A 10,590-nucleotide genomic window follows, 5' to 3' on the forward strand; every position below is an offset into this window, starting at 1 on the left:
CTGAAGAGCACATTGTGTCACACAGTAGCTTCCTCTCCATCATTCCTTAGCAAAAGTGTGGGCCATAGTTTGTCCAGTTAGTTACTTGTGCAAAGCCCCTGGTTTGCAATGAGACATGTCTTGGGGTGTCTTGCTGAACTTGTCTCATGCAAAAGTAAAATGGAGGAGGTGACTGCACCCTGTTTTAGCACCTGTCTCCTAGTGCTTTGCAGCCACCTCTCTTGAGCAGAGCCTCTGCCTGCTTGTTGCTGGTACAGGTTAATTCCTCGTGGAGATCTCTCAACTGGTTTTGTCTTGCAGGCAGCAGATGAGTTCTACTCCAAGTTGGAGGGGCAGAAGATTGATCTGAAAGCATTGCAGCAGGTAGGCAAGAGTGGGGCAGCTGAAGTGGCTCCCTGAGCTTCCAATGCTTCGTTTGGTTCTTCTGCCCTGGGCTGAGGGAGGTGGCATTCCTTATTTTTCCTATGGAAGTGCTGAGTCAGTGATGGTCAGGGAGTAGGTTTCAAGAGGTATAATGTAGCAGTTGGTTCTGCTTGGAATACAAGCAATGGCATTGCAATAATACCATGGAGACTGCATCTCTTCCTCTGCTGTATTTTCTGTGCTGGATGCTCTGCTGAATGCCTTGCAGTGATGAGGTGATAAAATGCCATTTGTGTTTTCATTATTTTTCCATTGTTCTTATTTTTGAAAGGAAAAACAAGCCTTGAAGAAACTTGAAAATGTCCGTAGGGATCACGAGCACAGACTGGAGGCTCTTCAGCAAGCTCAGGTGAGACTTGAGATTGATGTATTGTAACTAAGAAGGTAGAGAATGTTTCTTGAAGAGTTCTACCTGCTGGTCTGCATTGCCCAGGTCAGGGTTAGACCCCAAAGTGAAGCCTTGGCAGTGATGCTGGATGGTTGGACTTGATGATCTTGGAGGTCTTGTCCAACCTTAGTGGTTCTCTGACCTCAGGGAGCCCAGGCCTGCCCTCTGGGGCTCTGCTCCCTTACAGGTGCTTTCTGCCTCTCTAGCCAAAACTGGCTTGTGCTGCTCCACGTGCAAGAGCCAAGTTGGCCATAGGCCTGTGTGACCACTTCAGTGCCAATCTTGGATTTCACCTCAGCATGAATTGCTGCTTTTATTTTTTTCCCAAACTGTTGCTGAGAGTGTGTTTGGCTTCAGTGGGTATCAACTTTTCTTTCTTTTCCCTTAAGGAAGCTGATAAGATAAAAGGAGAACTGATAGAAATGAACCTGGAGGTCGTTGACCGAGCCATCCAGGTGGTCCGTAGTGCCTTGGCCAACCAGATAGACTGGACAGAGATTGGAGCAATTGTCAAGGAAGCTCAAGCCCAGGGAGACCCTGTTGCAAGTGCAATCAAAGAGTTAAAGCTTCAGACCAACCATATCACGATGCTGCTGAGGTGAGTGCAGATCACCCAGGTGCAGGTAGGACTGGCTGTGTGAGCTGCCCAGGAGACATTTTAGCTTGTGCTTTGGTGTTTAAAATGTTTGGTTCTTCTTACAGCAGCATGAGGACAACATAGTGCTGGGATCAGAGAGGGATGCCTTCCTTTTTGCTTTCAAAAATAGTAGTAATTTGATTAACAGCTTTTGTTTTAGCATTTTTAGAGTCTATCTGACAATATTCTAAACCATTGGAAGGTGTCCTAAGGCAGGCTAGGTCCAAAGTCCCAGTCTGTCAGCCAGCAGTTAACTCCTTCAGATTTACTCTTCCTTGGTCTAAAATTCACATGGGATCCCTCCCCTTTTGATGCTGCTGAGGCAGCCCAGTGAAACCAGAACCAGGCTGGTTCAAGATTGTAGCTGCTGAGCTGCAAGTTCTGGTGCTGGTTCTTGTGGAAGTCCTGATGGAGAGCTGGCAGTGTGGCTGCCTTTGGAGTGTCTTAAAACTGACCCTGTGTTGGGATGCTAGAGGTAAAAAAGTGACAATTTCTTTCTTACAGCTGGAACTTTTGGCATGGAAGCTGGGATGTGGCAAAGTCAGCTTAGGAATTTTTGGTTACCTCACGTCCAGAAATGTTAGTGTATGGAATCAGCCATTTTTCAGCAGCAGGTTTTGTGTTGGTAACTGTGATTCCATTCTCTGTCTGTTCTGGCAGTGAGCAGTGGTGATCACTCTGCTGATCAGGCTGCTCAGTCCATCCACCAAGTGTCAGATGGTGTGTCCTGAGCATAGAGGGGTTTGGAGAGACATTTCCTTTTGTGGGGGATGTTGTTTTGTGCTGCTGCACCACTTTTAACTGCAGTTTGTGGGGGATGTTTTGTGCTGCTGCACCACTTTTAACTGCACAGACTGTGTGCCACACAGCTGGTTCAAGCAGGATTTCATGGCCTGGTGAGAAGCAAATACAAACCCAGCTGGCATCCCTCCTTGGAAACTGTGGAGCAGGTAGTTTTGCTGTTTTACAGCAGCACGTTGGTGTCCTGTCCAGTGAGTCAGCACGAGGTTGCAGCTGTTCCCTCTCCATGCAGGGATCAGACACAGAATGCTTTGCCTTCCTTGGTGGGTGTAGATCTTCAGAACTACTCCTCATTTTAAGTCTAGACTTTTCTCTAGGTTGGTAGCTTGGATGCATGACTTTTGATAGAAGAAACTGCCTTGCAAAATGTCACTTCCTTGGATTGGAAAAGAAGGGCACTTTATCTTCTGCTTTTGATTTCTTTTTTTGATTTCTTTTTTCCCCCAAACTTCAGTTCTGGACTCCAAGACATAAATGGTCTTTAAGCCTGGGCTCTTCCTGTGGCTGCACAGGTTTAAGGGTTCCTTAGGCCACTGCTAGTCTTCATGTGTGAATAGAAGTAAGAGTACATTGAGGATTAAAAAATAACCAGTTCTCTTAGTTAATTTTGTAATATAATTTGTTTTTAGGAACCCATATGTGTTATCTGAAGAGGAGGAGGATGAGGAGGATGGTTTGGAGAAAGAAGAAACAGAAGAACCGAAGGGAAAGAAGAAGAAGAATAAAAACAAGGAGTTGAAGAAACCTCAGAAAAACAAACCATCACTAGTTGATGTTGATCTCAGTTTGTCTGCATATGCCAATGCCAAAAAGTAAGGTTTACACTCAATATGTGCTTTGGCAGTAAAGTCTGTCTGTGCTTGTGCTTGCAGTGGTTGTTGAGAACATCACTGGAAGGGTTTTGTGCTTAAAAACACAAGTCAGAAATGAAAATTGTTAGCTTGCCCTGAGCTCTAGGACATGCATTTTCTTGGTCCAAACCCAAGAAATCCCACTGCTGCCCAGCAGCTGCTCTCTGGCTGCCTCCTCAGTTTAATTTTGAGCAGAATTCTGCACAGTGACATGTGGAACAACATTAACCCAGACATGGTGCTCACTCTGAGGAGGGAACAACCTTCCTCTGGCTTCTCTTCCTGGGGAGGACTGAGCTGGAGAGCTGGGCTAAACAAAACTAATCTCAAAACTGAGTGCTAATGGCAGGTGTAGGACTAGGATATATATGTGCATTATAAATATGAGTGAATCTGCTGGGATTTCAGTTAAAACCCAACTCCTGCTTCCCAGGTACTACGACCACAAGAGACATGCAGCCAGGAAAACTCAGAAGACAGTAGAAGCTGCAGAGAAGGTAATTTTTAATTTGTTTTGAGATGTTACTTAATAGCAAAGTCCCTGTCACTGATCAGTGGACAATCCTAATGTGGTCTAGGTAGCCCTAATGAGACAAAAAGCAAAACCAGCCAGGGCTGGTTTGTTCTTGAGCTTTAAAACTGACCCAGCAGAGGGTTGGGGATCCCTCCTGTATCATCTGGTTTCCACCAGCAGCGTGTGAACATCTAAGGCAGGTGCTTGGTGGAGATGTTGGCAGACCAGTACATATGAGGGCAGGAGTGGAAAATTCAAAGAAATCCTTATGATCCAAGAGCTGATAAACTTCACAGGGGGGGGCAGAGCTGGATGAAGATTTTAGGGCCTGCCTGGTATGTGCCCAAGGGCAGTGCAGGGGGAGCACGTGGCGCCTGCGCTCCCCAGGACTGCAGGGATGTTTCCTTCCCAGCTCTCCCACTGATCAGTTTCCAGCTTGGTGCCTGCTGTGCTGGCAGATTGCCATCATGGTTTCTGTCTGAACAGGCATTTAAATCTGCTGAGAAGAAGACGAAGCAGACCCTGAGGGAAGTTCAGACAGTCACCACCATTCAGAAGGCCAGAAAGGTCTATTGGCAAGTACAGTTTCATTGTCATTATCTCATGGACTGTGCATCTGCCCAGTTTTAGATCCACTGTGTCAGGCTGACTTCTCCCTGGCTCAGAATTGCAGCTAACTGTGATTTCTAAGCACTACACTTTGTTTTGAGTCTTTTTACAATTGCTCCTTGGAGGTGCTGGCCTGATCCTGTTGGTGCTGTTGCCTGGGAAGGTACCTTGGGCTTGTAGATTTTTGGTTTTAACACAGCAAGGAACAGGGGATTAGTGGAAACAAAGGAGCTTCACTGTTCCTTTCTGGCAGCTCTGTGAAATAGTAACAGATTGTTTAAGAAAAAGGCAGTAACAAGCAACCAAAACCAACCCCCCTGAGCTTTTTATAGTCTAATAATTTAGTTGTTAAAAGCAAAAAGCATAAGGATGGACATGAAACTATTTGCAGTGTCTTTTGTAAGGAGTAAGTGCTAAGGGGGATATCCTTAGAGTTTGGTCTAAAAAAACACCTTTGTGACATTCTGTTAGTTCCAGGTCTTTCTCACTCAATGGGTTGATGTCACTTGGCAGGTTTGAGAAGTTCCTGTGGTTCATTAGCTCTGAGAATTACCTTGTTATTGCTGGAAGAGACCAGCAGCAGAACGAGCTGATTGTGAAGCGGTACCTGAGGCCAGGTGAGGGGCTTCTTGGGTGGAACTGCTCCAGGTTCTCCTCTGGGCCAGTTCTGTAAATGTAAAAGAATGACACGGGAGGGCTGGTCTGGTTTGTTCTTAAGTTGGAACTTGGGTAAAAGGGGACTGTAAAAGGGAAGAGGGGATGGTGGGTTCCAGAGGCTCTGTGTGTGATGGCCATGGAGTGGGGGGGCTCTCCTGTGGGAGATGAGACCCTCCAGCACTGTGGAATCAGAGAGGTAGGACAGACCCCTCAGGAGCAGAAGAGCTCATTCTCCCTGGAGTAGCTGGGATGGACTAAAAGGCTCCTGTGTCATCTTCCCATCCTGCTCCTCACAGCCCCAACAGCAGTTTTCAGCTAATGTTGAAACCTTCACCTTAGCTTGAGTGGTCAGTGTTGTTCCCACGTGTAGGACTGACCAGAGTCACTTCTTTTCCAGGGGACATATATGTGCATGCTGATCTCCATGGGGCCACGAGCTGTGTGATCAAGAACCCATCAGGTACCTTGTGTGGGGCTGGTGCAGGGGCTTGCCAGAGCCTGGGGGCACCACACGCTGGTCACTGCAGGTCTGAGCCCAGCCAGGCCAGCTGCCCTCCCCCTTGCAGGGGTACCCAGCTCCAGCAGATGCTTCCCATGGGATGTAAAGGGCATCAGTCCTTCCCAGATCAGATTGTGTGACTGCTGCAGCTTCCCAGCCATGGCAGGCTGCCTGCAAGGGCTCAGTGCAGCCCCTGGTGGGAAGGAGCTGTGGAGATGTGCTCACAGAGACAAGTGTTGGTCACTGCCAGAGGGTGGTGCAAGTGCCTGCTGCAGGGACTGGGGTCCTGCCCAGGCTTTGGCTGGTGGCACAAGCAGTTTGGGTGCTGATCTCAGCAGACAAGTGTTAGCACGGTGTGATGGGTCTCCTGGGAGACCAGCTGTGCACACCCTGCCTGTGCCCTGCTCCTGGGAGATGGTGAAAGTGATGAGGAGCAGTTCCTGCTCCCTGGAGGAGCTGAGCAGAGGCAGGAGCAGCAGCACAGCTGGTGTCAGCCTCAGCTGGGGGCTGTGAAGAGTAGCTGCTGCCTCTGCTTCTGCTCTGTCTCTGTTGCCTCCAAGCTTAGCCAGGCCATGTTGTCTCTGCCTGGGGCCCCTGGAAAGCCCACAGACTGGATGAGGGCATGTGTGGAAGTTGGAGAATTTAGCCTGTTGTGCATGGATCAGGTTGCCTGACATGTTGGGTGTTGATTCCTAGGTGAGCCGATCCCTCCCCGGACCCTGACAGAGGCAGGCACCATGGCCCTGTGTTACAGTGCTGCCTGGGATGCACGGGTGGTCACCAGTGCTTGGTGGGTCTCCCACAACCAGGTGAGGACACTCATGCAGACAGGACATCTGTGTGACTGCAGACAGTGTGTGGGGGTGATGGATGTGGGTCAGACCCTTGTCTGATCCCGTCCTTGTGGGTTCTCCCTGGCTCTGCTGCACTGAGGGGCAGGGCTGGGGGAGTAACCCCTGGTATGACATGCAGGTGACAGAGGATGCTGCTGCCTTGGCTTCTTGCTAGCAGATGGGAAGGGCTTGGACTGAAAAGGAATTCTGGGCTTCCAGCTTGTGTATTAACTGCAGTCTTGCTGAGTCTGTTAACTGAGTTCCAGTTAACTGAAGTGTAAGAGTGGGGAGGTCACTCTAAGCTGGAGGTCACAGTGCCTTTTGTGCTCTTAGTTCTTGAATAACCCAGTTACTGACCTAGGACTTTTGGAAGCAGCTTGTGATGGAATTGAAACAGAAGGACAGGAGAGGAACCCCTGGGAAATGGAGTCCTGCAAACTGTTCCCTGGAGTTGGAAATGCAGCTTGCTTGAACCTTGCTTTTGTTGATGCTGTTGCACAGTGTTGGTTTGCTATGACAGGTACCCTTTACAGCATGTCATGATTTTGCTTTTAGGTTTCAAAAACTGCCCCCACAGGAGAATACCTCACTACTGGAAGCTTCATGATCCGAGGTGAGACACCAGGGCACAGGGTGAACTTGGCTTCAGGCATTTTGTCTGGAGAAGCTGTGCTGTCCTGCAGCAGCAGCCATTGGAGCTGCCCCCCTCACTGGGCAGATCCTCACAGATCCTGCTCTGCTCCTGACACTGTCCTCAGAAGCTTAGGCTGAACATCAGGCAGCTGCAGCAGCATTTCCAGCTGAGACCCTGGGCAGAGGATCATTAATTAAGCTGCTTTGGAGTTCTCTCATGTTTCATTGCCATCCCAGTGATAGCACAACCCCCAGTGTGATCTTTTGGTAGCCTAGAGCCCTTAATCAAAATGAATTTTGAAAATCCATGGTGTAACAGCAGCTGCACCTCCTCATCACAACCTGCCTTTGTTTTTCAGGGAAGAAGAATTTTCTTCCACCTTCATATCTGATGATGGGTTTTAGCTTCTTGTTTAAGGTACTGCTTTCTCCATGCAGCTCCTGCTGGCTTCTGTAATTTGGTTTGAGCTGTGGGAGGCTTATTTTCTGATTTTTGCTGATCAGTGTGTTCCCAATTGCTTCTTTTCCCACTGGGACAAATCCCATAAAGGGCTACTTGCTGAAAATGACTCTGCTTTCTTTTCCATTTCCCCCAGCTTGCTCTGTCTTCATTTAAATCAAGCAGGCACTCTGAACATTGCTGCCTCTGCCAGATTTTTATACCAGCTCTGTTTGAGGCATGTGCATGTTTAGGGAGCCTGATGGTTGTGCAGCTCTGTCTGTCTCCTCACTGCTTTCTGCCTTGTCAGACTTGGGTTTAAATGTGCTGGTTTAGGGTTTTTTTGCCTTTTGAATGGCAGAAAGTGTTCAAAGGGAGAGGATGAAGTGTTCAAAGGGAAGGAATGAAGCTGAGTCAGGTGTTCTCTGCAGGGGGTAGGGAACATTGCTGGTGTTGGCCTAACATTTCATCCCCTCTGTTGTTAGGTGGATGAGAGCTGTGTCTGGAGACACCGGGAGGAAAGGAAGATCAAAGCACAGGATGAGGATCTGGAGACAGTTTCCAGCAGTGCTGGGGAGCTGGTGTCTGAGGAAGTGGAGCTCTTAGGTACTGTGGGTGTGACTGGGGTGCTGTGTGTGTCCTGCTGGTGGATGGGGCTGCTGGGGCTTTGGCAGTTGGTTCCTGCCCTGCCTGAGTTGGTTTGGCTTCCTGAGCTGTTTTCCTCCTCACCTGTGTGTCCCAGAAGGAGGAGAGAGCAGCAGTGAAGAGGAAGAAGCAGAGTGTCAGGAAGCACTGGGAGATGTGGAAGCCACGTCTGAGAGCAACCGTGAGGAGGGTGTTGCTGACCCCGAGCAGGGCAGAGGAGACACACCTCCTGCACCAGAGGGTGACTCCCAAGAGGAGGATGGGGAATCTGAAGATGAAGTGGAACACACGGAGGTGAAGAATGAGGTGAAGGAGGAAGAGGTGAATTACCCAGATACGACAATCGACCTGTCACATCTTCAGTCTCAGAGGTGAGTGAAGAAGCTGCTGCTCTTACCGGCAGTGTGGGCACTCCTGAGGTCTCCATGTGGTTAAAATGCTGCCAAGACAAGGCCCACGAGGAGCTGCCATCACTTCTTCCCATGCTCAGCTCTGCAGGCTGCCAGAGCATAGGGCAGTGAGTCTGTGCCTGGGAATGCTGCCTCACTGTGCCATTCCCTGACACTTCCCTGCACGGCTCTTCCTTCTGGGCTCTTTGCTTTGGACTCCCCTCCTGAAGCACACCCACATGTGCACTCAGCTGCCCCTTCCCTGCTTCAGGGTGTCTGGCTGCTTGGTCACTGTTCTTCCCAGTTTTGGCCTGAGCACCCTTGACCCCCCCACACTGACTGTGCTCCTCAGATGTTTGCCCCCAGTTTCTTTTCAGAGCTGTTCAGACCTGAGAAACTGAGTCGTGAGTTGTTTCTCCTCTGCCAAGCTGGGGCTGAGTTACTGCTCTGCATGTGGCTGTGAGATGAACTCATCTCCCTGTTGTTCCTGGAAATGGGACTTCTTAGGGATTGTGAGGAGATGGGATTGAGTGGGTGGAAGGCAACAGCTCTGCAGGGAATACCAGAGCTGAGCAGGACTGTGTGCATGGGAAGCTGATCTCCAGGGGTTCCCTCAGCATGTACTGCCTCTGTTGCTTGTCTGTGTGTGTGTGCATGAGACAAACTGGCAGGGATCTGAAGACTTGTTTTGTAAACTCAGCCTGGTATTGCTGCCCTTTTCCATTCCCCAGAGCTGGGACTTTCAAGAACCAGAAGGGTGGAAGTGATGCAGCCAAGCTGGCCAGTGTCTGGGCTGTGGGGATGTGGCTGTGGTTGAGCTGCTCTTCATCCACTGATGAGCTCCATTTTGATCTCCCCACAGAGCCCTGCAGAAAATCGTCCCCAAAGAGGAAGAACCCAACCTGGTAAGGTCCCAGCTCAGATGTTTGGCAGTGGGAGCTGCTGCTGGACATGGTCTTCTCTAACTGTCTTTCACTTCTTAGAGTGACAGCAAGTCCCAGGGGCGACGGCATCTGTCTGCCAAGGAGAGGAGGTGAGAGCCATTCTGTTTTGGCAGAGGTGAATCCCTCCTTCCCGTTCCCTCTGCAGGACCTGGGCACAGGGCATGTCTTTCCCCTCCCTGTCAGGGCTGGTCTGTGCCCATCCTGCATTTCCAGTGTGGGTCCTGCCTGTTGGATGGTGGCTGCTCCTGTCCTTTGGGAGTGCTGGTTGTGAAGAAACTGAGTCTTGTGTACTCATGGGCCCAAGAAGGTTTCACCCAGGAGGGGCTGTTCCCCCTGGAGCCCTGGCAGGGAAGCAGGGTGGTAAAGGTGGCAGGAGAGCAGCAGCCTCTCTTTGTGACAAGAAGAGGGATTGTTTTCCTTAGAGAAATGAAGAAAAAGAAGCAGCAAAATGACTCTGAGAACTTGGAGCCTCCTGAAGAGAAGCAGAAAGAGACAGAGACACAGCCCCCCCCTGCTCCCAACAGCAATAAGGGTGTCCCAGCCCCTCAGCCCATCAAGCGGGGGCAGAAGGTGAGTGCAGGGACCAGGCTGACCCCTGGATCCAGCAGTTCTGTGTGAAATGGGGACAGAAAAAACAGGTTTCTGTCAGGTGTCCATGGCTGCCTGATAGTTTTGGAGTCTTAGTGGTGTCAGGATGATGGTGCTGGGCTGTTAGCCCCATCACTGAAACCACAGGCTCTTGGTTACTGGTGAGCTGCTCTGAAATGGGTTCAGGAGACCTGGAAGGAAAGTTCATGTGGGATCAGCTTCTGGGTGTTGGTCTGTGGATGCAAAATTCCATGTATTTAGAGCCTTTTGGGGTGTTTTGTTCTGCAGAGCAAGATGAAGAAGATGAAGGAGAAGTACAAGGACCAGGATGAGGAGGACCGGGAGCTCATCATGAAGCTGCTGGGGGTGAGAGAGGGGGGCTCTGCCTCCCCCTGGGGTGCAGCCACATGAGGCCCTGGCTCTGACCCACCTCTGTGTGTAACCGCAGTCTGCAGGGTCAAACAAGGAGGAGAAAGGGAGGAAAGGGAAGAAGGGGAAAACAAAAGAAGAGCAAGCCAAGAAGCAGCAGCAGAAACTCAAGGCCCTGCCAGTGTTGCTCTCTTCTGCCAGGGAGGCTGAGCAGCTCTTGCTGGTGTTGGGGAGAATTCTGTGCCTAATGTCATGACTCTGGGAGTCCCCTGGTTTGAAAACAAGCAGGAAAAGCCCCCTCAGCAACCTGTGCACATTATGCCCAGCTCAGCCAGCCGAGGCCTTGGAGTAGCAGTGGCCTGGCTGGTCTG

General features: G+C 50.1%; 1 protein-coding gene across 1 annotated transcript in view; it reads left to right on the plus strand.

The window, feature by feature from the left end:
• NEMF (nuclear export mediator factor) overlaps window positions 1-10,590 on the plus strand; it is a 21,800-nt gene that overhangs the window by 6,340 nt on the left and 4,870 nt on the right. The window contains exons 10-26 of the mRNA XM_010004377.1: window positions 301-363; window positions 695-772; window positions 1,201-1,409; window positions 2,879-3,061; window positions 3,534-3,597; window positions 4,101-4,189; window positions 4,737-4,840; window positions 5,278-5,340; window positions 6,076-6,188; window positions 6,768-6,825; window positions 7,205-7,263; window positions 7,770-7,890; window positions 8,027-8,300; window positions 9,181-9,223; window positions 9,302-9,351; window positions 9,685-9,832; window positions 10,139-10,216. Of these exons, the coding sequence (XP_010002679.1) occupies window positions 301-363; window positions 695-772; window positions 1,201-1,409; window positions 2,879-3,061; window positions 3,534-3,597; window positions 4,101-4,189; window positions 4,737-4,840; window positions 5,278-5,340; window positions 6,076-6,188; window positions 6,768-6,825; window positions 7,205-7,263; window positions 7,770-7,890; window positions 8,027-8,300; window positions 9,181-9,223; window positions 9,302-9,351; window positions 9,685-9,832; window positions 10,139-10,216 (1,797 nt within the window). The remainder of the gene's footprint in view (window positions 1-300; window positions 364-694; window positions 773-1,200; window positions 1,410-2,878; window positions 3,062-3,533; window positions 3,598-4,100; window positions 4,190-4,736; window positions 4,841-5,277; window positions 5,341-6,075; window positions 6,189-6,767; window positions 6,826-7,204; window positions 7,264-7,769; window positions 7,891-8,026; window positions 8,301-9,180; window positions 9,224-9,301; window positions 9,352-9,684; window positions 9,833-10,138; window positions 10,217-10,590) is intronic.

Source organism: Chaetura pelagica, unplaced genomic scaffold, assembly GCF_000747805.2.
Source record: "Chaetura pelagica isolate M959 unplaced genomic scaffold, ChaPel_1.0 scaffold141, whole genome shotgun sequence".
In the NCBI taxonomy this organism is placed as follows: domain Eukaryota; kingdom Metazoa; phylum Chordata; class Aves; order Apodiformes; family Apodidae; genus Chaetura; species Chaetura pelagica.